Here is a 25,873-nt window from a genome sequence, read left to right as displayed (position 1 = left end):
CACTGAGGGATACAGCAATTGAGAGTTTCGGGGAGCTGAAACTGTTAGAGAAGTTTTAAAAGAGAGGCACTGGATTGGTGCCAAAAATATCAATATTTGAGTACAAGTAATCACTTCCCAGTCCTGTAGCATAAATTGGAATCTCCGTGGCATGAATACATCAACTCCACAGTATAGCACATGAGATAGTTCATAGTCTAGCCTAAGCCAGTCCTTCAATAGTTATACCTTTAGGCATTACCTTTCTTTCCTCAAGCCTGCCAACCCACCTATACTCTCTACTGTTTAGTTAGACCATTCTTTCGATAAGCCATGCACCTTTATCACACCATTTCTTTGCTCTTACTGTGTCTTCTGTTTGTAATACGTGACCTGGCCTGAATGTCTGGTCAATTTCCTTTCATATTTTAAGACCCAGTCCAAATACCTCCTCCTATGATAAGCCTTTTTTTTTTTTTTGCCCTCATCTAGGTAACATTAATCACGCTCATCTGTTTCTCCCTAGCATTTTCAACATATGTAACCAGATTTTAGCAAGATTAACAAGATGCTGTAGTTAACTATTTATGTGAGTCTCTGCCTAGACTGCAGCTTGGTGTACAGAGACAATGTCCAATTAATGTTTTTATTCCCACCACTTTACCTGGTAGAACTCCAGCTAGTGGGCACACTAGATACTTATTAAATAATGTTGAATCAGGGGCACCTGGGTGGCTCAGTCAGTTAAGTGTCAGACTTTGGCTCAGGTCATGATCTCATGGTTCATGGGTTTGAGCTCTGCATCGGGCTCTGTACTGGCAGCTCAGAGCCTGGAGCCCGCTTCAGATTCTGTGTCTCCCTCTCTCTCTGCCCCTCCCTTGCTCATGCTCTGTCTCTGTCTCTCTCAAAAATAAATAAACATTAAAAAAAATGTTGAATCAAAAAAACCTTTTACATGATTGATGGTGTTTATGAGATCTTCAATGAGAAATAATAAACTTAAAAAGGTCTAGAATTTATTGGAAGTTGTTTCCATAGCTTATATTACTTTTAGCCCCAATTTTATGCAGCAACACTCAAGGATGAGGCCAAAATCTCCTTGAACCTATGTTGAATATGGCATGGAAACTGAAAGATTGTTATCTTAGAAAAAGTTATACCTTCTAAATAAGAGCCCTTTAATGTCATATAATTGTTAAGCATTCTTTTAAGATTAACTTCTTATATTTTCCTTTAAGTATGCCTATTATACTTTAAACACATGTTTGAATGTATCTAGCGATATGGAATTTGTCAGAAAACATTTATTTTTGTAAAAGTGCTCTTCATCTTGGGGAAAATAAACCAAGCTCAGTGATTGCCATAGAGAAAATGCAAAAAACAACAACAGGCTATGCCTAGATGTGCACGGATACATGCAGATAAGTGAATTTTGAAATATATAGCGCAAAATGCAAAATGACCTACTGAGTTGTCGTAATGCCTTAAGCTTTAGAAAGTGGGTTTGCAAGATATGCTGTTTATAATAAGATGTGACTGTGGTGGATTTTTAAGTGGCAGATAATGGATACGTTTAAAGAATTGTGTTGTGCTAAGATCGTCTTAGAAAACTGGACACTTCAACAACCTCATTAATCCACAATAAGCACGGTGGTTTCAACAATCCTATTTATCAAGGGTAAACAGCTTATTAAGACCTAATTATTGAGGCAGAGTGATCAATCCAGTAATATTCCGTGACGAAGTTCTAAGTCCTTGAGAAAGCAGGGCTAACTTTAGATAGCCAATATACCACCTGTTTGGGTCTGAACTTGTATATGGGAATGAAATAAATATTTCTCGCCCTCAGTCAATGAAGATAGTGCTTGGAGTTGGATTATCTGATAGAGACATTAGATTTACTAGGGCCAGCGTGTGCCCAGTAGGATGTATTTACAAAACGACTAGCTAGGTTATGGATGCCGTTCGTGGTGTTGGTTGCAAACTGACTCATGCTGGTTCCCCCTGGCCCGTCTCCCTGAGTAGATGGGCAGAGTAGAATAATCATGCTGCTTTTGGAAAGCCATCCTGGGGGCTCAGCCTTGGTTCTAGAAGGTGACCCAGAAGTCTGGGTCTCTCAGGGACTGCTAGTTGGTGCACATTCCCTCCTCTCCTTCACCGTTTAGCTTTCGCTGCTGACAATCTCATAATGTGATAGTGGTCTATTCTAAAACAGCATGCTATGCCAGCTAGGAACAGCTAAAAATGTCATAGGACATCAGGGAGATTACAAAGTTATAATAATGTTGAAGATAATGATGTGGCTGCTACTATTAATCATAATAGCATGGAAAAGCACTAGAGAGTTTTCATACAGGCATCTATAATTTTATCTGATTATCAGTAGTAATTTGTGATGCAGGCAGGTCAAGTGTTATTAAATCCACACTATGGAGGAGAAAGCAGAAGCTAACAGCACACTGTTATTCACAGTTTATTTAACAACTATTTAGCACCTAATGAATACTAGGAATTGTTGGTGGGAATGGAACTGGGGAATAGAGCAAAACAAAACAGAGTGCTTTTATTGGTGAAATGGACCCAAAATACCCAAAAAGATCAGTAAAATACACTGATAAATTAAGAAGAGAAGCAGAATGTGAAGGGTTGGCGGCGAGAAAGGTTAAGATTTTATTTTTGTTAATTTTTAATTTTGCTTAACTTTTATTTAATGTTTATTTATTTGGGAGCGAGAGAGTAGGGGAAGGACAGAGAGATAGAGGGAGAGAAAGAATCCCAAGCAAGCTCAGCTCTGTTAGTGCAGAGCTCGACGTGGGGCTCAATCCCATGAGCCGTGAGATCATAACCTGAGCTGAAAATCAAAAGTAGGATACTCAACTGACTGAGCCACCCAATGGCCCTGGAAGACTAAAGTTTTAAACCAATAACAAGAGAAAGCCTCATTGAGAAGGTGTGCTTTGAATGAAAACCTCAATAGATGGGGGTGAGGTACTATTTGGAAATCTGTGGGAAGGGCAATACAGGGAGACGGAACAGCAGGTGCAAGGGCCCTAGGTGAGAATGCGCCTGGATGCTTTGAGCAGTCGTGAAGATGCCTGTGTGTTGGAAAGAGCTAAGTGGATCTCACAGCCTTGTCCGCTCAGCCAGAACCTAGGTGTTATATGCAAATTGTGTGTTACCATCACAGGGTATCTTTGATTTCCTCAATCGGCACAAGACAGTCTTAAATCAGTAAATGATTGTTCAAAATTATGAATTCACCAATCTACAATGTGGAACACACTCTATTAGGGTCAGCTGGGGAAGACCATGGTACTGACACATTCCATCACATTCCATTTACGTATGGACGTACATACGTACATACGTGCATATGACGTCATGGCCAGAGGGAGGCAGAGAACACAAGACCTGGGGGAAACATCCCCGGAAGTAGATCTAGATGAACACAGAGCAAGAAGCCATGTAAGGGCAGTGGGGCCCAGGGTTGTAAGGTGAGAGCAGCAGGGGACAAGTCGGAAGGAATTTTAAAGACACACTCACTACCTTCTCCCTGTTGTCATCAGGCAGCCTTACAACCTGCTCGGACTCAGACACCCTCCTGGGGGACGCCTTGGTTGGCACTCTTTATCCAGCTGCCTACAAAGCTCTGAAGTCCCCGATGCTGAGATTTCTGTTTCTTTCCTTTTTTTTGGTCCCATAGCACCTAGCCCAGTGCCCGGCAGAGAGGAAATGGCTAAAGAAGCTTTAATAAATTAATGATTAATTTGGAAGCTCATGGGTTAATATTCCCTTGAGAGGAAGCAAAAGGCATTGCTCATCCTAAACTTATTTCCTTTCTTCCTTTTTACTTGCAAGTCAGGCTTTTCCAGTGTCACCTAACGCTAACTTCATTTATCCTGGCTTCTAATTTCTGTGCCTCTCGTTCTATGGAAAAATCAATGCCATTTCTTAATCAACTGCTATTTTTGACACCACCATTTCATTCTTACTCTTCCCAAGACTGCAAACTTATATTTATAACCTTTTATTTTTGCACTCAATACTATCTGTTTTCTGCTCACAAGTCCTTTGCATATTCTTATGCCTGAAGGTATGCAAAGGCTCCTCACCTTTTCCGGTCTTCACTCATTACTAGTCTCTGTGTTTTTCCCCAGTTCTAGTATCTTTCTTTCCTTCCTGCAGAGAAGTCTAACAACAGCAATAACAATAATAACAACAACAAATCCAAAAAACAAAACAGAACAGAAAATAACCCAAAAAACAAAAACAAAAACACAAAGCAAAAATTGCTCACTTTCCCAGACGTAAAGCTTGACATTTTCTCAACAGTGTTACTTCCTTTTGTGTTTGAAATAGATCTGTGAAATAAGGATTTATTTTCAAAAATGCTTTAACTAAATTTGGAGATTATCTATCAGTCGTGCATTTGGAGTCAGATGCTGTGATTGGGCCAAACATCTGAAAACTCAGAAGGTCTGTTATTTTATGAACCTGACAAGTCAATGAAGAAACGTCGGTAAAGAAAATGTCCCATACAAGTGTAAAGTTTCTATTTTAATGACATCTGCTATGATAATTTAAAGAGGCTTTCAAGTAACACTGATTAAACTGCAAAACCGTTTTCTTTATTATAATGAGTATATATAATTACGACATCGGTATGTGTCCAGCAATATTTGCTAATTTAAATAGAAATTTCTCAACTCAAATGATTCCTAAACACATTGTATATTATTTGCTTTTGAGGAATCCTTAAGGTCCTTGATGTTTTTAAAGTAAGTTTTGTCTTCCACACTACCTGGTTTTTTGCAAGTGAAAAGAGGAAATCACGTTCTTGTCCCTTCCTGGGAAAGAAGACAAAAGGATACTAAACCGAAAGGGAAAAGGGTGTCACTGATTCTGAGATGGTGAACGTATTCTGTACTCAGCACATTCAACAAATTGGCTTGGATCAACAAGCAGAGAGCCCACTCCATTCCACTCACCCTCATCTCGGAGGACTGGGAAGAGCCTTGTGTTCAAGTGTTTTGGTAATGTTTAATTTAAGCTGGTTTTTCATCTGGCAATTTGTGGCTTTTCAGCAACTCTTAGTGCTGTTTCCTCATTTTACAATCCCTTAACGTTATCCAAGAATAACACCGCATTTAAAAAATATTCAAAGGCACACTAAGGTGGACCTAATGGGTGCTCAGAAATATAGGAACTAGTACGTGGGCTCCTAATTAGGCGTCCACGATCGTTAATACTGTTCAAATAGATGATATTATAGTATCATTAAATTAATATCAAATTAATGAGAATATCATTATGAATTATATTATCCTCCACACTACTACAGACTTTAAGTTCCTTTCTCACCTTTAAACTTGCTTTTAACAAATACAATCCTACAATTTCTGAGGGGTGGCTACTCAGAATTCCTTTTAATCTCAAAGTTGTAGTATGTTATGTATTTTACGCACACAACTTTTAGTTCTAACAACTAAGAAAGGCAAGCTCTTTATAACTAATGAGATTAAGAGTCAGAGATTTTAAGTAACTTGCCCAAGGGCATGTAGAGCAGGGTTTATTTAAATTTAACCTCATTGAAAACTCGATTTAAATGGCAGATACACACAGAAACACAGGAAAAGAACACAAAACAGAAATTAAAAAAAGTGAACCATGGGATGACTCCAGAGAGAAGGTGCAGTAATAAAAATTTCATGTTATATGACAAAGGTGGGTTGCTCTGATGGTCAGTGAGTCAAAGGAATCTGGGAAACATGACTGTTCACGATAATTACATTTTCCATTGTATTAAATCAAGCTAGTTGCTTGGGAACTAGCTTTTCCTGACTCTGCTCTGAGTCTGTTAAAGGGGATCCTGTATGATATGGTGGAGAGCTTTCTCCATGGCATCTTCACAAGAAGTTCAATAGCTCACCTCAGATGATTCTTATAAGACCTTGCTGTACATGGCTGGTAAGACTATGGAGTATCATTTCATAAAAACAGTTCTGTAAGCATTCAAAGCAATATGGCCCAGGATTTCAGTGTTATAATTCAGAACAATATCTTATCCAAGATGAAAGAACTAGTAAGCTATGTGCAACAAGTTATAGATTTTATTTTTTCATCAAGAAGCAAAAAAAAGGGAGCATCTGGATGGCTCAGTCAATTAAGCATCTCTTGATTTTAGCTCCGGTCATGATATTATGGTTCGTGGGTTTGAGACTCTCATCAGGCTCTGCAGTGACAGCACGGAGCCTGTTGGGATCCTCTCTCTCCATATCTCTCCGTCCCTCCCACTCTCACCCTCTCCCTCTTTCTCAAAATAAATAAACTCAAAAAAAAAAAAAAAAGAACCACACACACACACACACAAAGGTGAGTTCCCAGTTATTGTCACGGATAGGACATGAACATCAGTTATGCTAGGTCTCTGGTTCACAGCAGATCTATTTTTTTTTAATGCTTATATGTTTGAGAGAGAGAGACAGAGACAGAGAGAGAGAGAGAGAGACAGGGAACACGTGCGTGGGGAGGGGCAGAGAGAGAGAGAGAGAGAGAGAGAATCCCAAGCAGGTTTGGAGCTGTCAGCACAGAGCCTCGCGCAGGGCTTGATCCCTTCAGCGTTGAGATCATGACCTGAGCTGAAATCAAGAGTCAGACGCTTAACAGACTGAGACACCCAGGTGCCCCACAGCAGATCTATTTTCTTTGGCAGTCCTCTGGATGGAGTACAGAGTTAGGTAGAGGGAAGTTGTAGCCTACAGTTTAAAACATGGGCTTTGCCTTGGATAAAGTGGACATAGAACCCTGGCTTCACCACTTACTGGCAGCATGAACTTGAGCTCTCTGAAGCTCACTTTCCTGCTCTATAAAACAGGGACAATAATTCCCCCTGTCTTTGGGGATTGTTTTGGTGATTTTTTTAAAAACCCAAAAGAACTTACTGGCTTTTAATATCATAATTAATGTTATCAACATCCTCTCCTGAAACAGGGTCTACTGGAGGTTCATTTGAGCAGATGTGAGCACAGTGATAGTAGAGGGTATATTTCACGATAGGGCTATTTTCTTGGAAAAGCACCTAGTTTTAGTATAAGAACCCATGACTGCTAGTGGCTGATTACTGTGCAACTAACAAGTGGCCACGTAGGAACCATACCTTGGGTCTCTTTTGAACTAAAGTCCATGACCTTTCCCCTCTATATTGCTCCTCACCTCTTGTAAATATTTTTATCATATTCCACAATAATTCATTCCCAACAGGGCTCTACTATTGATAACTATAAGAAGAATTCTGTAAAGTCTTTTTGTTTTTGTTTTTTGTTTTTGTTGGCTTAATTTTAACCCAATTATCACAAAATGAAAATTTTGTTTAGGTATCTCCTATCTACCAGAGGGACAAGAGGAAGAATGATATCTGCAAACACTTGACCATCTTAGCATCTATTTGATTTTTCTAATTAAAAAAACCCATATGTTTTTCAGTTTAAAAAAACTAAATTATATAAATGTTAACAAAGCATTTACATTTGGTATGTGCATTTACCCAGCAATTTCCTAGCTCCCAAAATATTTATTTTCAATATCCTGCCTGCTTTTTATGGCCTATCCACTCTGTTTGAAATCTGTTGAATTTATACAGCCAGTAAATTACTTTTCCATAATTGCAGTAATTACAGTCCTCTTCATATGTTCATACTTATTTCTCAGAATTCTACTACAGGAAATCATTTGTGATGAAGTCCAGAAACATTATGAGAGTTTAGGAAACAATAAAAAATGTTTCCCTAACGTTAAAAATACTATTAAAGAATAAATCGGCTCTATTTTTCATAAATTAACATATATCTCACTCATATTTAACATGTTAGGAAGTTTTTTGAGTTATCTTAATAATAATATCTTAGTAAAGAAAAATCCTCACGTGGTACTGATGATGAATGAAAAAGGTTGTTAATTTATCCTGCTAAACTATGTCAAAATGATAAGAGAAAAAATTAAACAATAATTTGATAGAATTTCTCATCTATCAGATTGACAAATTAAAAAAAAAAAAGTATGACAACACATTCTCTTGCTGAGGATGTGGGGAAAAAATCTTCACACTAGTGCCAGCTGGAAATGCATATTGGTACAAGCCTTCAGGAGAAAAATGGGCAATACCTAATCAAATGACATACGCACTTACATTTTGACTCACAATCCCATTTCTAGGAACCTGTCCATAAGTACACCTCCAAACATACATTTGCACGAAGTTAAGCATTGTAGCATCTTTTTCAATAGCAAAAGGTACTTCTAGACAATGGAGTACTAAGCAACTGCAAACCAGAATAAGGATGATCTCTATGAACTGATCTGGAATGATTTCCACAATTAAGTAAAAACAGTCTGTGTAAAAGAGTATAGTATGCTACCCCGCATGTAAGAAAAATAAAATATATAAGAAAAGACACACATATCTGATCATTCCTGCAAAAGATGTACAGAAAAGATAAACCAGAAATGAAGTGGACTGACCAACCTACACATGGTAGGTGGGAATGGGCCGGAAAGAAAGAGGGATGGTCATGGGTTACTATGCATAAGGAGGGAACAAAACTTTTCAGAGTGTAAGTTTTGTGTATAGTTTTGGGATGTAGAACTACAGTAGGGTGGGGCACCTGGGTGGCTCAGTCGGTTAAATGTCTGACTTCGGCTCAGGTCATGATCTCACGGTTTGCAGGTTCGAGCCCCATGTCGGGCTCTGTGCTGACAGCTCGGAACCTGGAGCCTGCTTTGGATTCTGTGTCTCTCTCTCTCTCTCTCTCTCTCTCTCTCTCTCTCTCTCTCTCTGCCCTGCTCACACTCTGTCTCTCTCACTCTCTCAAAAATAAACATTTAAGAAAATTATAAAAAAGAATTTGTATACAGGTACTGTACATCTAGATACATTTTTTAAAGAGTTGTGAGTTAGCAGCTCTGACATATGTATATGCTAGGGTTAGGCAAATATGTTAACATATTGAAGATCATGGGAGCCAGGTTTCTTACTGTTGGAGATAGCAGTTACAAATAAAGAGAGAAGCTAGAATGAACTTTGTGGTGCGGAACTGGAATCAGTATGAACTCCAGTATATATATCCATTGGGGCTAGGGAGATCAGGAGATGGACAAACATAAACTGTGAGTATGGGTGAAATATGTAATATGTATCTCCTAGTTTTGTGCACAGAAAGGGTCTGGTAGCAGTAACACTCCAATAGCAAGGAGCACATTTAGTGCCCAGATCTTGGTTTCTAATACCACCCTTCAGTATGAGGAACGAGTGTTCCTTGGGGAAGAGGTTGATTCTAGGACTGGAGTAAGGAAAATAAAGTAAGTTTCTGAGAGAATCCGCGTTGGCAAAAATTAAGAAGTACCCAAAAAAGATTGGCAAGCATGTCAGAACAACAGTTACCAACTAAGAGGAGACTGCAATACACAAACTGGAACAAATTGAGCAACAAAGAAAATAATCATAATTATTGGATTATCTCCATAGAAGAAAATCAGTATCCATGAGTCCTTACTGACATAAACGAATAATTGAATAAATAAGTAGTTGGAAGAGAAAAAAACCCAATTTTTGAAAGGATTCCAATTAATACACCTAGAAGGACAAAGGGAAATACAAAATCACCTTTATGCAGATGTTCCACTAATACTACTGTGGGCAAGATCTTTTTATGGATGTTAGAGTGGCATCAGTAGCCAAAAGTTTGAGGACGAACAGGATATTAGCATAGACTTCAAGTAACGTCTCTAAAATATGTATTACAGATACAGGGGAAAGTAGTGACTTTACAGTGGAAAAACCCAGCAGATACTGCAATGCACACTCTAATGTGATATATGAGAAGGATACATCATTTCTGTAGTATTCTTGCCAAATGCATAACCTCAATCTAATCATGAGAGAACATCAGACAAATCCAAATTGAAAGACATTTTGCACAATAACTGACTAGTCCTCATCAAAAGTGTAAGGTCATAAAAGATAAGGTAAATTGAGAAAGTGTCACAGATTGAAGGAGACTAAGAAGATAAAACATAGAAATGCATGTGGGATCCTGAATTGGATCCTGAAATATGAAAAAGATAAAAATAGTGAAATTAGAATAAGGCCTGTACTTACCTAATAACATTGCATCAGTGTTAATTTCCTGGTTTTGATTATTGTGTTATGTTCATGGATGTATGTTGTTAACATTGGGATAAGCTGAGTAGAGGATACTACAGATGTAAACTCTGTACTATTTTTGCAACTTTTTTATAAATCAAAACTTATTTCAAAATAAACATTAAAATATAATTGATTTCAAGCAGATCAAGATTAGAGATTAACTGTTTGTAAAGCTATTTCTTCATCATCATCCTTTGGATATACAACCCATATGTCAAGCTTAACACACATATATTAAACCCCTGGTAAGTAAACGTCCTCTATTTTTAAATTTTATTCATTCAGGTAAGGACTTGCCTAAAAGTGATCAACCAACAAAAAGACTGTGTATGTTTAGGAGAACCTTACGATATTTAAATGAAATAGAGGAACACTGTGGAAGAAAAAATGATATACTAATTACAATCCATTATTATTAAAGCATAAAAATATCATGTATGATATCACCTGGCAGACAATACGTATTCCAAGAAAGTCAAACCTAAATCTTAAAATAAGGCCCTGAATGCGTTCCAGCAGCAAATAATTTGATGCTGGTATCCTTATTCTCTCAGCACATATTACTGTGACTTTTCTGTATAAATGGACATGGATTTATCAGAGAGGATCACGGGCACCTTCCTAAACTACCACACTAGCTCTCAAGTAGCTCCTCCTCTGCCAGGTCAGACATTTCTGATTAAAGAATTTGATTTTCGTCTTTTAATCAATTTGTCGACTGAGGCTTATTCCTTGTCATCTTGTATTTCCAAACTATTAACTTCTGCATCTTCAACAAATGCCTGGTGCAGCTTTAAATTAAACTTTTCTTGCCTTACATTTTAAAGGTTGATTTAACAAGTGTATAATGAACACTAGCAATCCAATGCCCAGTGATCATAGATCAAGTGGATAGGGATCGAGGCACGGCACAGCAGAAGTAAAATGATTTTTTTTAAAAGTCCTGAGGCACTCGGGAGAAATGGAATTTAATATCTACCAATTCCATATGGAAATTAAATGAATCCTGAAACTAACTTCCCCAAACGGAATTCAAAGGAAATGCAATAGCTACTCAACACGATTCATTGTCAGATTTTATTTTTAAAATGTTGCATGGCCACTATTAAACTATTTGAAATTTTGATCTCAAAACCCGGGACTCCCACGTGGGTTAAGAAAAATAAATGTAAATCCTCCTGAAAAGACCGGAAGCCTGAATGCAGCCCACAGGCTCAACCTTTGATCAGAGCCACATGGGGCAACTTCAAATTATTGTTCTCAGACTGAACCTTTCCTCTCACTTTGTTCTGGCAGTTTTCCAAAGAGGGACAGGTGGTTTTAGGGCATTTTCTTGAGTTACAAATCAAATAATATTTCATGGTTTTCACCCTTAATGGGCTAAGCAGAAGGCATTTGACAAAAGTCACTCTGGAGGTTGAGAGAAATAATTTATACTCTAGGGCATTCTTAAATCAGTAACTTGGCAATATCGGATTCAAAAACCATCTCACTGCTCCTTGCAAAGTTGCATTGCAAAAGCTTCTTCGTGTCTATTTGTCTTGCTCTTTGGGTGGGTCGTGTGTGTGTGGGGGGGGACCCCATGTTCAGAAACCAATGAATAGATTATATGGGTCCTTACATGTTCAGTCTTCATTGGAGACAACTGTGCCACAAGGCAGGCAGTGAAGTCATGGGCTGCTTTCTCATACATGGTATTCTGGCCAGTGAAGAAAACGAATGCCCTGGGGCAAGTTTTTTAATAAAATTAACAAATTTCATGCCTCAACTTGAAATTCAGACTTGGCAGTGGCCAGAAATGAACAAAGTAATCCTAGATTTCATGCATTGAGGACTGCAAAAGCCAAAGCCAATAGAAAATACATTTCCTCTTGGATTGACTGCAGTTATAAATGTCAATGTGTGTGATAAATTTGACCATCAAGGGGTTCTTGAATCTTGAGGAAATATATTTGGGGGAGCAATGTAAGCCTGTCTCCATTGAATCATTATGTTAAGCATTCTTATGTTTGCACAGTTGACATTCTGACTACACTTAATTAAAGAGGTTGGGGATTACAGATATAGGCTCATTCTGAGAATACATACTGATGAGCAGGCTGTTAAATATTTAACATGTAGAGGTAAAGACAGTATAACTACGCAGGGAAGGAACATGTAGGCACCGTGTGGTACCCAGGAGAGAGGATTCTGGGCACAATCTGTTGGAGTTGATTAGGAAAGTTGGCCGCAGATCCATTTGGGCTATGGAAACCCTCCAATGGTTCTTGGCATCCCTAGCTCCTGTTTTGTGAACACTACTACAGAACAGTACTATTTTCAGCATCCAATTGGATATGCCCAGTTTTTGGTCCCACTGTTTCTCAAATCCTCAAGCCGTAAACAGATTGAAGAAATCCATGTTCGCCATACTCCAAACTCGCTTCTGACACCATCTTTCTTTTGTGTGCTTATCTCAGTCATAACTGATGGATTTCTTTTCTTGCCCCTCTGCATCTAATGACCTAGATATTCAGACATGAAGTCCTATAAATTTTTTTCCCAACTCTACTGTGAGTGCTGTCTTCCTTTCCCCTTCCATGCTGAGAGAACCCCTCTATTAGTCTCATTCATCTGAAACCATCCTCTCCTTGGCTTCCAGATGAATACTTAGATCCTGCCCTTCCCTGAATAAAAATACCCTGTGACTTGTCATTGCCTATACGACAAGAGAAAGTCAACTGTTTGGCCTTCCTTTCAAAGCATAAACAGTTCAATTATGACCAATCTTACCTCCCAGTGCATACCAGCAAGTACCTTTTTTTTTTTTTCCCCAGTTTGGTTTCCTCACAGGTACCTGAGCACATCATGCCTGTTTGAACTCACAGTTCAAACTGTGAGTTTGAACTCACAGTTTTCCAACCTGTCGCACCAAGTGCTTATTCACTTGAGCAAAGGCAAATTCATCTCTACTGGGATGAGTCCCATCTCTCAGGAACTTAGGTGAATCCTGAGCAGGGATAAGAAGAAGCTGGCTTGATGAAATGCACTTCGTCTAATCTTGTACCTTCAGTTTCTTACTAATTAACTATCCTCTGACCATTTTCCTGTGGTTTTTCCGTCCGCCCTTGTTATCTCTTTTGCCTATTTCTGGTGTCTGATGTTGTCCCGCCTCCTTGCCTACTCTGTTGTCTTCTACTTTCTATTCTATTTTCTGTTCATACCTTCACAGGTTTTTCACCTGAATAGAGAACCACAGTGCTTCTCTGTCAGTGCTATCTCTGTGGACACGTCTCAACCCTCAGATTTCCATGCTCTATCTAGTTTAATCCACACAACGCTAAGAGGTAGGTACTACAATCTCCAGTTTATTGATGAGAAAAGTGAGATTTTTGAAGGTTAATGTTCCCCAAGTACCACATAGATAATAAAAGATGAAGTCAGGATTCGATCTCATGCAGTGATTCACAGACTATTGCTCTTAACTATGTTGTCTTCACTTAACCCAACTCCCACTTTGAAAATACAGATTTCATCTCTTTGGAAAATTATACTTTCCCAGGATCCAGTGGTACGGTTTTTATTTCTTTTATGTCTACCATATCCTTAGTCTGGATCTAAGCACCAAAAAGGCCTCTAATATAAATATCTTCTTGAAGAGAATCAGATAGATTCAGGTGCTGAGCCATGTCATTGAGTCTTTAGGTGCTTTAATGGTCTAAACCTGCAGTGTCCAACACCAGAGCTGCTAGCCATCTACAGTGATTAAAATGTAAATTACCTACAAATAAATGAAAAATTTAGCACCTCAGATACACTAACCACATTTTAGGTGCCCAATAGCTGCATGTGAGTAAATTAAATTACGTAAAATTAAATAAAATAAAAACTCAGTTTTTCAGTCTCACTCGATACATTTCAAGTGCTCAATAGCCCATGTGGCTAGTGGCTACTATCTTAGACAATACAGACACAGACCATTTCCATCGTTGACGGAAGATTCTATTAGATAGTGCTGGCAATGTTCTATTTCCCCCAACATATCCCATCATCCTATGCAGCCAAAGACTAAGGATTACTTTCTAAACACTTAGTAAGAATTAATTTATGTAGTGGTTAAGAACCTGGGCTCTAAAGCCAAATGCTGGTATTGCAACTTACAAGTTATATGGCCTTGGATACGTCACTTAACTTATCTGGTCTCAGTTTTCCCTTCTGTACGATAGGGATCATAATATAAACTACTTCATAGGATTGTTTTAAGGATTAAAAGTATAAAGTGATTACAGTACTTCCTGGTTAAAGTAAGTGTCCAACTGCTGTTAGCTATTATTGCTATGGATGTAATGTTCTCTTGAACGAAAGCCAGAACCACAAAGATAGGTGAATAAAGTTTCTTACAACTCTCTCATAGTTTTAGAAGTTGGATACTATGATTGTAATTAAGTAGCGAGACACATTTAAACATTCTCTCATGGCCAACTTCGGGAAATATATGTCTGGATTTTCAGTCAATAAAGGTAGTATTAGGCACATGTTAAATTGTATCACCAAAAATTTGCCAAATATTTTATTCAATCAACACAGTGATTCAAGACAAAATACTACCAGGCTGATTAATGAAGGGACATGTGTATTGCACTTTGTGGAATTACCTTTCAGAGGTCAGGTCCTGTGCCTGATCTGAACCCTCAAAATGCACTGTGTATTGGTATTTGTAGAATTAGTCCTAACATTCTTAGGACTAATGACAATTTCAGTTCTCCCATCTGGTTGGGTATTGCACATAGGTTTTGGATGATGGAATATGTTTCTACGACTATGTTAACACAGAAGAGTTTGAAACACTAAGCTGTTTTAAAAATAAGGAACTAGGGGCGCCTGGGTGGCTCAGTCGGTTAAGCGTCCGACTTCGGCTCAGGTCATGATCTTGCGGTCCGTGAGTTCAGGCCCCGCATCGGGCTCTGTGCTGACTGCTCAGAGCCTGGAGCCTGTTTCGGATTCTGTGTCTTCCTCTCTCTCTGACCCTCCCCCTTTCATGCTGTCTCTCTCTGTCTCAAAAATAAATAAACGTTAAAAAAAATTAAAAAAAATAAAAATAAGGAACTAATCTAACAATAATCAAGAACATTGAATTTGGAAAACCATGGAGACACATGCATAAGTGATAATATCAAGAACTCCCAACAGCCTTCACCAGTTGATGGTTGTGGATTTTGAGAATACTCTTCCTATTGAAGTCAATGAATTATCTTATGGAATTATGGTTCTGCTACCCTGGGAGGAAAGACTTCAAGCTGGCATGTAACTACCAGAGAAATAGATGCAGGGCTGAGATAGGGCAGGGTCACTTACTGATTGAGTCAATCTGAAAACCACATCAGCTCTGGCAATCACTGCTACATCCCAAAGTCTCTCACATCTACTAACTTATTCATGCCATCCAATAGTATTCTCAGGCTTCTCATTACATTACTCTAATTGCTCTATTTCCTAAGTATTGAGATTTTAGTAGTGAATACTGACTGACTTTGTTGGCATTTAATTATCAGTGTTATCTTTCTAGAAGATCCTGCACCTTAAAGAATAAAAATGTGATGCAGATAGATACATCCCTTCTTGGTGTAATGTCATATATTCAATGACTTATTTTCATTTCTTTTTGTAATTTTCACTTCTTCTGAGGTTATAATAAAGAACATTCTTAGCGTAGCAAATTATTTAAATCCATGCAGAGAAAAAAATCGAGGACATATCTTTTTTTATGTGGGATTTATATATAAGCTGTTATTTGAAGGACAAGGAATATTTCATGCTCTATTTTAATTTAAATTCTCTCCTGGCCACCTTACCAAGTATCTGTAGGCATGATATTTTTAAATGAATTATAAGCTCAAAGTTTTCATATATCATGAAGGTTCTCAAAGTTTAAATTACTCCCAAGGACATTTATATCCATTTCCCTTTTAGAGTGACCAATGAAAACATGCCTTTACCCATCAGAATAATTCATGGGGCCATCTCTTCTAACCTGGCTTCCACCCCTGGCTCCTTGGAGTGTTGTTCATAATAAACAAACCACAAAGCCAACATGATGAAGATAATAAGATTCTAAAAGTCTCTATAATTGTTAAGGAAACAAGCCTGAGGAAAATTAAAGCTAGTTTCAAAAATGACTCAAACATAAAGACATGATCAGCAGTTCTGCTCTTGAGATAATCGTGAATTAAAGGAGCTTTTAATGCAATTGGAAGATATAGATAGATATATAGATAGATGATAAGTAGATATGTAATTATTCACATATACATATGTGTAAATGTGACATTTAGGGAAAAAGAAATCTAAGTACCCTCATTAACACTACTATTATTAAGACATTTTAACATAGCATTGCAATATCACACAAGCATTTATTATTTGGGTTAAAACAAAGATTTTCACTTCAGCTAGTAATCAGGATTTTAACAGTGATCTAAATGTCTCAGAAGGCAAACCACTCTTTTATTCTATTAAATCAGTCACCTCATGAAGGACTTTTTGGTTACGGTCGCCCTGGGACTTGTTATAAGTTTGTTATTTGTGAATAGCCATGTAGTTTAATGCTTTAACAACCCACATATTTAGCTCCATTTATATTTCTTATGTTCTAGCTTCTTCAGTTTCTTCTAGTTCAATTTCTAGTTCTAGTTTCTTCTTCTAGTTCAATTTCTTCTACCTCATGCTCCTCTTATTTCCCGGAATTGAAATTGCTAAGAAAGTCATCAGGCTAATGTTTAGAGTGTTGAATTTTACCTGGGATCCTGGGCCTTTTGGAATCTATTTAATTTCATTCTGAGGAATCATCAAATGTTTTCTCTTGGGATGCCAAAAGCCAGACATCCTGTGTTTTAGCTTAAAGCTGAGACATAACAGTGAAAACTAGCAAAATTTATTAAAATCAGATGTCAATCATTACAAACAAAATCCTTTGGATATAATTATCAAATTAAACCACTTATGCATAGAAAACACTGAAATTGACGTGTAAATTAGAAGCAAAATCCCCACTACAAAGGCAATTCTCATCATCTGTGGTATGGTCTGCTTTCTCCTGGGAAACTAAATCCTTCTGTTGCTGGTTCTCATAGGAATTGGAGAGCTTAATAAGGTATAAGAGATATTTCAGTGAACTTCCTATTATAAATGGAGTATCTTACATCCTAGAGAATATTAGACTTGCAAAAATAGTTACGCCTTGTTATAGGCCATTGGTTGGTGTCATATTACATAGCACCATGGATTCCAACATGACAGTCTAGTTCAGAATATCATATTTGCAGTCATCAGTAATTATGAATTGTATAGAAGTCGAGTATGTGGGAAGTGGGATAGATATACATACAAGAGGAAACTGTACATATACGTACAGAGGCACTGGAGGCAAAGGAAATACACATGCACCTTGAATGACTACTTGTCTACTGCACCAAATAATTTTAGGACTGATGTGCTTTGCCTGCTTTGATCCGTGAGAAAATTTGCCTGATGCAGAACAGAAATTGCAGTCCCATGAATCCTTTGAGTTGTTGCCTCAAGATGAACATTAGTGAGTGTTCAGAGGTTAAGAAACGCCTGCCGCAGTGTTTGTCGAATAGCCTCATACAAGATAGCACCATCAAGGCATTAACCCTATTGCACCACATAAAAACACTTTCACATATGCAGAGTTCAGAAGTAAACCATTTTCTAAACGTAGGAAATTGATAACAAATGCAGCTCGTGAAAGGCTGCTGGGTACCAGCCAAGTGTTTTCTTTCTTGCTTTCTTCTTCTCTCTTTTTTTTTTTTTCTCACTGAGGAGTTAGTACTGCTTGTGGATTCTGCCAGCATCACAGAGAGAATACAACATATGATAAATGTCCATGAGAAATGAGAAATATTGAATCAATGACTATAAAAGGAAGGCAGGAGCTGGGTGGGGTTAGATTTCAACTGAGAAAATCAAGTGGTTTTTTTTTGTTTTTTTTTTTTTTTTTTTTTTTTTTAATATCCCTTTTGCTGCTTTTGGGAATGCACATGAGCAAAAGCAAGTTCTGTAGGTAATGGTGAGATCAGATTCTAAAATAATTGCTTTGGCTTTTGTTCCTCAATTTAAGAGTTGTGTTTCTAGACTGTATTTTCAACCAAGCTCTTGTCTTATACAAAGTGGAGACCAAGATACCTTGAAGCGTGCTGCTAAATACAATTCTTAAATTTTTTCTTTTTCTTTGGTTGAAAGGAAATGATTTTCTATGTTTAGGGTCTAGGGGTTTTTAAAACATGGGATTTCAGGATCTATCAGCTAGAGTCCTATCATATTTACTATGGAATTCTTTGTGACTAAAAATTTGTCAGATTTATATTATAGAATTTCATGTCGAAGAAAGTCTTTGAAAGAGGAGCATCTTATACAAATGCTTGAAATGGTGCCCTGTGTTTATTTTATATCCTGCTGAAATGCAACATCACACAGTGCTGTGTATTTTATAAAAAGAGAATCCAAGTTTATTTACTAGAAACAATAAATGTTTTTCTAGCAACATTTCCCCCAAAGTTGTGAATCTACAAAATACCTTGCAGATAAACAACTCTTTCAGGTCCTAAGAAAGTAATTTGTACACCAAAGTAGCCATTTATTACATGACACTAGTCATTTGACCGACCTAACACAGCTTCCTTGCGGCTGGCTCTAATTTACAACTTGATAGCAGCTGTCACAATGAAGGAACCAGGTTCATTATCTGATTTGTTTCTGCTATCCCTGCACTCACGAGTCCATTAACATCAGGGATATGTGTTTTTTAAATTACTGAATTAGTCATACTTCCATTAAAAGAGTAGACTTACAAAGTAAAATAGAACAGCCTCTTACTGCATTCCCTTCCATTTCTCTGTCTAGTTGTTTCCATTTATTCCATCAGAGAACATACAGTGAGCCATATTCTCAGCAGGCAGGGTCTCATCTGCTCTAGCCTCATGCATAAACCAGAACAAGGTCCATACCAGCTACTTAGTAAACATCTGTTGTATTAATGAATCTCAGAAGATGAATGGATAATACCCACTGCAGGGTCTCTAGGCCAGGCACAGGTGTAGTGCCCACCTTGCACTCCATGTTTGATGCTCTCATGCCAGTTTGCTGTCTTTAGGATGCCTTACACTTAATAACTGGCTAGTTGGAAAGGAAAAAGAAAGCCCAGAAAGTTTGATATCACTGGACTGTCTGGACTATAAGTGCTCAAGACCTAAACTAAAAATCAAGCTGCTTTGCTGGCTTTTCCCTTCCTCCCTCCCTCCCTTTCTTCCTACTGTCCATCCATCCTTCCTTCCTCTTGCTCTCTCTCTTCCTTCCTCCCTCCCTCCCTTCCTTCTTTCCTTCCTCTCTCTCTATTCCTTCCTTCCTTCCTTCCTTCCTTCCTTCCTTCCTTCCTTCCTTTTCTCCTCTTCCGTCTTCTCCTTTTTACATTGGAGAGTATCTATATATTAGGGACCCAACCTTCTCTTTACAAAAATTAACACAAATTCTCTGAATCTTCTCAGTTCAAGTCAGTGACAGTGGTAGTGATGAGACTTGATCACAAATCGTTTAGAAAATAAATCAAATAAGTATTTATGAATCACTGAGTGATCATACCAGACTATTGAAACTGCCATAGGCTACTTGTAAATATTTGGGGCCCATACAGTATTCCACCAATTCTGTATGTTACAGCTATTCAACATCAATTATGTCTGACAACACTAATTCAATACTGTCTTGTTTACTCTTTTATTCTATATTTACCAAGGTACAGCTTCCCCAACACCCTAGACTAGATTACGTCCCCTGCTGAGTAGAAACTTCTCATCCTGTGCTTCCAGTTTCCTAACACTTTATCATAGTTGATTATAATTAATGTTAACTACATTAAGTTCCCCTAGCATAAAAAAAAGCATGTGTCTAGCTTATTCAATATATCAGGCATTGAATTAATAGGTTAAGATCATTAGAGTCTTACTAACTGGGATAGTCTAAACTATTAGGGTGCATTGTTGGGACACAAACATCTTCAGTTCTCACTTTGATGGAACCATAGTGATAAGTTTCTCTTATACTTACAGTAATAAACATCCTCTACTATTTCAGTGGTAAAAAATATTACAAAACAAACAGCATTTTTGCCTTTGATCTTATCAGCACTTTTGTCCCCACACCCTTGTTTTCTTTCTCCATTTTTTACAGTCTATTAAGTCTTCGAAGGTACCAGATGTTTGGAGGAGGCTGTCCCACATATCCTAGATTTGAAATTAGATGCAAGATTTATTGCAGCTACAAAAATATAATTTCAGCCTTAGCTTTTGTGCTCATGAGCTAGGTGTAATCTGCAACACGGCCCCTTGTCAAATAGAATAGCTCTTATCCATGGAGGGTTGGTATCAATGCCAAAGACTCAAAATAACCGCAGGGTATTACTGAAAACGAATTCTGCCCACAAACTGTTTCCTTTTAGGAAATTTTAATTTACATAATAAACATTTTCCGAGAAAAGGCCTTTGCACGCAGGCAACACTCAAAGGCTAGGCTGCAATAAGCTGAGCATGAATTTAAATTTTTTTTTTTAACGTTTATTTATTTTTGAGACAGAGAGAGACAGAGCATGAACAGGGGAGGGGCAGAGAGAGAGGGAGACACAGAATCTGAAACAGGCTCCAGGCTCTGAGCCGTCAGCACAGAGCCCGACACAGGGCTTGAACTCATGGACCATGAGATCATGACCTGAGCCGAAGTCGGACGCTTAACCGACCGAGCCACCCAGGTGCCCCAAGCTGAGCATGAATTTAGAGCAACACCTGGGGTAAGTGCCTAAGCCGTGCCTGTCAATGTCTCAAATGACGTCTCTTTCTTCCTGCATGGTTCCTAGGAGTGAGAGCAGAGCGGACTGCAAACCACTCTTATGTTTCCCCAGGTCCTGCTTACATCAGGAAAACAATAGAAATGCATCCTGAGTAGACTCTTGATTTTTTTTTTTCTAGGATTGCAAAAAAATGAAAATTAAAAAACTATGGAGCTTCAGAAGTGAACGGAATACCATTGGGTTTTTTAGCTGAACACTTAGAACATTTTATTTTGTCAGTGAAATACCTTTTTACTGACAAATCCACACAACAACTGAATTCAAAATAAATGCAATTCACTTATTTTTTGAGAGAAAGAGAGAGAGCACAAGCAGGTGAGGGGGAGAGATAGAATCTTAAGCAAGCTCCACACTCAGTGCAGAGCCTGATGACGGGCTCGAACGCACGGCCCTGGGATCATGACTTGGGCCGAAATCAAGAGTTGGATGCTCAACCGACCGAGCCACCCAGGCGCCCCATAACTCACTTTCAATTAATTTGTGGCATAGCAAAGATCATGAGAATGTATCACCGGTTCAATTCTTGTCTTTATTGACCATTGATTGCATCCATTGTTAGCATTTTAGATGAGGACATAAAAAAAAAAAAAAAACACATAAAAATGTACAGACTGGGGAATGAATGCAGCAGATAGAGATGTCATGTGACTGACAGCAACAGGAGTGGAGGAACTGATGGAAAGATGTTAGAAGCTCAAGGGTGATGGGCTACAGATGCCAACCAGAGAAAGGGCTTTCTACGTAATTACTGTTGGATTATTGATTTGCTCACTGGCCTTCCCTGCTGCATTCATGAAGCCCATGACACTGTCATCTCGGATGCATATGTGGAAAACACAGGTGGCACATTTGCCTGATTTATGTGACAAGTTTGTGAACTTCACATAGGGACAAGTATTAGCAAGAACACATTTTGCTCCAAAATCTATGTTGGTGGTCAATTCTCAGTGCCATAGCAGAGCCAGAGGAAAGAAAAAAGAAGAATTTTCTCACTGATATCCAAGACTAATAAAAAATGAGATATGGAAACAAAGGGTATGAAATATATTAATGTAGGACTAACCACCAGGCTCTCTTTTAGTTATAGTACATCCAACACATGGTGGGTTCAAATCTGGGTTTTTAAATCAAACGGTTTTCCAGACATTCAATTTCACATCTAATTGGCATCCAGGAAAGCCAACTGATTGAAGGTATGATGTTAAAATAGCCAACCAGCACTGAGGAGAAAAAGCCAATAAGGAAGTCACTGTTGCTCTTCTAAATTAAAAGCCTTATAGTCTCATTCTTAATCACGTCCTGCTCTAAGTAACAAAATCCACATGTCCACCTTCCTCAATAAGGTGCAGGCTGAGCAAAGACTATTTAACTGTGCTATAAATTAGGGTAGTTTCAACCAAAAAGTATGAATAATCTATATGACTCAAAGTGATGGCAATGAGGTTTAATCTGGTTTTAAAATGTGGCAATATTTTTAGATTTCTTGATGAGAGTACTTTTTAATTAGCATTATTTGGAGAGTGTCTCTGCCAAAATTAATCTAAATTCATATTTTAGAAGATCGAGTTATTCTTATTACCTTTCTAAAAAATTCATACTCCCGTCCAAAATCTTAGCAAAGAATCATATCATTTCTGAGTTAGAAGGGTACTTTAATGATTAAACTTTTCAAACACTTCCTCATTTTTCAAATAAAGTAACCCAAGATCATGCAGACAGATTCCGTACTCCCACTAAAGGAAGAGAGAACAGTATTTCAATTTATTCTCCCTGAAATGATTTCTGGGATTTTGTTGGATGAGTTCCATTGGAATCTACCCACTCTAAAATTTACTCTTTTTTGCTTAAAACTTCCAAACCATTTTCCCTGGCCTTCCTAAGCATAACAGCATGTTAGCCGGTGGGTTTCACTGCCAAAGGGCAATGCTTGCAACCGAATCCCGTCTTTTGCACGATGAGCTTAGGTTTCGCCACATTCCAACCCATCTTAGATCTTTTTCCTACCCTACCCCAAACTTAGATGTCAGAAGACTTCATGCGTGCCTTCTGGTTTAGAGGTATGCATAAATGATGAAGGCCCCCAGAAGCTAAGGAATTGCCCTGTGAGGTGCACCACTCTGCCCGTCACCATGCAATTGCAGTAAATGCAATTGAAAGTACTTTTATTTGAAGGGCTTTTGTCAGAGGGGGAGAAAACACATTCACTCTTTCAAGGCCTGTGTGTTTTCCTGGGAGAAGCCTGCCTGTAAAATTTGTCCTTTTATCCTTGGATAGCAATTTGGGAAATATCTTTTGGCAGTGCACTTCGCCCTGAGCGATTCCTGCAACTCAAGACCAGAGCCACGACTCACAGACTTCCCCTGCGTCTTGCCCACTTTCCATCGTACCTTCTAAAGACAGGAAGGCTGTCTCACGTTGAGGGCTTGAAGCCCCCTTCTCCACAGCAGGAGGAAGAAGATTTGCATATTTCGGCAGAAATACCGAGCTATTTTCATCATGGATGTCCAAGGAAGGAGTGTTTTACTAGTATCTGTGACTATGTTGAGGTACTAGAAATAAGAACTAGTGCTGAGGATTTTCTTTTTAAGGAGATTTTTTTCCCCCTAATTTGCCCCTTTCCACAGGAACTCCCAGAAACTCGACAAGAGTGCTTTTTATCTTTGTCAGAGAGATCAGCTAATTCAACAACGCTTGCTTGTACAATCTTTACCAGGACTGTCCCTCACAAACATACCAGGGTACCCTGTTTTTCAGGATTTAAAAAAGAAGAAGAAAAATGTCACCTTTATAATCTGCTAGCAGCTGCTTTCTGTTTTTGTTTTTGCACTTAATCCTCTTTTGCATTGAAACCATCACAACTGCAGACCTGCCCATTAGGCCCCACAACCTCTTGCTGGTTATCTATGTCTCTGTAATCTAGGGCATGGATCCGTCTAAACGCTCCTTACCTATAAACAGATTCCATTCAGTGTCGAGATCAGCCTGATTGGCCAGGCAGCCCTTCATGACGTTCAGGCAATAGTTGTTGCAGGGCCTCACGGTGACAAGTCCCCGGCAGTATGGGCAGTACAGCATCTTCATGAGAGCTCGGATGCAGCCCGGGGTGGGGCTGACCTGCAGATTTATTGACAAGAAAAAAGAAAATCAGAAATAAGAAGGATGAGAGGGAGGAAATTAAAAGAGGTAACTCATTTTCTCCTTGAAAAAAAACAAAAACAAAAACAAAACGGAGAAATGGCTCTCAAAACCTCCAGCAAGTGGAGCAAAGCAACTATTAGAATCTTAACCCTTTGTCATACGTGAGCTCGAAGCCAGCCCACTCCTGTCAAATACTTGGTCGATAGCATAATAATCGATTTTCATCAAATGTCCCCATCAACATTTTGGTATCTATGTCATCGTAATTCAGCCCTAGAACCTGGACACCATTTCATCGCAATAGAACGTGAAATGAGATAATGCACGTGAAAGCAATTTGCCAAGTTAAAGGCTCCGTAAAAATGTAGGTATGATTAAAGTTTAATGTGACACCTTTAGAAAATTTTCCAACCGGTTATTTGACCCTGTTTCTAAAGGAGGTTGGCAGATACACTTCCTTTGTACCTAACTTTTTAAAAAGGATCGATATCAACCTGTCTGGCATTTCTAAGATCCAGGCCTGCTTAGAAGCAACGGAACTGCCAAGGCAATGTCTTCAGGCATTTGAAGCTTTGCAGTTCTGGGAACTTTGTGGAAAATGGACCCCGGTGTTGAATGTAAGGAGAAATCCTTGCAGTAATTCAACTAATGATGGAGTGGCATTTGCCTTGAATAAGAAAAGCTGAGGTTCTTCTGAGTCCATCGGTTCTAAATCACTAAAATCTCTTTTGGACTCATTGAAAATTCTAATTTGACTTCAAGAGGAAAGACTATTTAAAACTGTATGAACCAACAACAGGAAAAAAAAAATACAGAAAACTCTTTTTTTATGACTAGACACAAAATTATTATCATATTTATTTGGCTGATTCCACCTAATTTTGGTGTTTTCATCAAATAGCCATATGGTGCTGTTCTTGTGTTCCAGACATGAGAACAAGTCTAACTTGTATCATTTGGATCTCGTGGAGACTTACCAGTCTGATGACACAGAGCTGGGCCCACAGGTGACATTACGTGTCAAGGACATTTAGATATTGACAAAGCGTAACATCAATGTAAAGGTGTACCAATAAAGGGTAGTTCTGCATAAACGGGTACTTTCCACTACTCTGCCTAATCTCCGTCATTTCATCGTTTGCCTAGAAACCGCATTTGAATTTTGTTTTGTTTTGTTGTGATTTCTTTATTTTTTACTTCAGTATTATCTGACACACAATGTCACATTAGTTTCAGGTGTCCAACACTGTGATTCAACCTCTCTATATGTTATGTTGTGCTCAGCATTGGTGTAGTTTCCATCTGTCACCACACAACAGTATTATAGTACCACTGACTATATTCCCTGAGCTGTATTTCATCCCTGTGACTTACTGGGTCCCTAACTAGAAGCCTGTGCCTCCCTCTCCCCTTCAGGGATACTGCTCATTCTCCCCCCTCTTCCTTCTGGCAACCATTTGTTCTCTGTAATTACAGGTCTGATTCTGCTTTTTGTTTGTTTGTTTATTCATTTGTTTTGTTTTTTTAGATTCCACATATGAGTGACATCATAGGGTATTTGTCTTCCTACGCGTTTGCGGTTTTTTGTTTTTTTTAATTTTTTTTTTAACGTTTATTTATTTTTTTGAGACCGAGAGAGACAGAGCATGAACGGAGGAGGG

At 38.4% G+C, this 25,873-nt stretch overlaps 1 protein-coding gene across 1 annotated transcript in view; it reads right to left on the bottom strand.

The window, feature by feature from the left end:
- GPC6 (glypican 6) overlaps positions 1–25,873 on the bottom strand; it is a 1,111,929-nt gene that overhangs the window by 328,889 nt on the left and 757,167 nt on the right. The window contains exon 4 of the mRNA XM_042979107.1: positions 24,023–24,188. Within this exon, the coding sequence (XP_042835041.1) occupies positions 24,023–24,188 (166 nt within the window). The remainder of the gene's footprint in view (positions 1–24,022; positions 24,189–25,873) is intronic.

The sequence above is a fragment of the Panthera tigris genome, chromosome A1 (assembly GCF_018350195.1).
Source record: "Panthera tigris isolate Pti1 chromosome A1, P.tigris_Pti1_mat1.1, whole genome shotgun sequence".
Taxonomy (NCBI): domain Eukaryota; kingdom Metazoa; phylum Chordata; class Mammalia; order Carnivora; family Felidae; genus Panthera; species Panthera tigris.
This window is presented reverse-complemented; position numbering and strand designations above follow the sequence as displayed.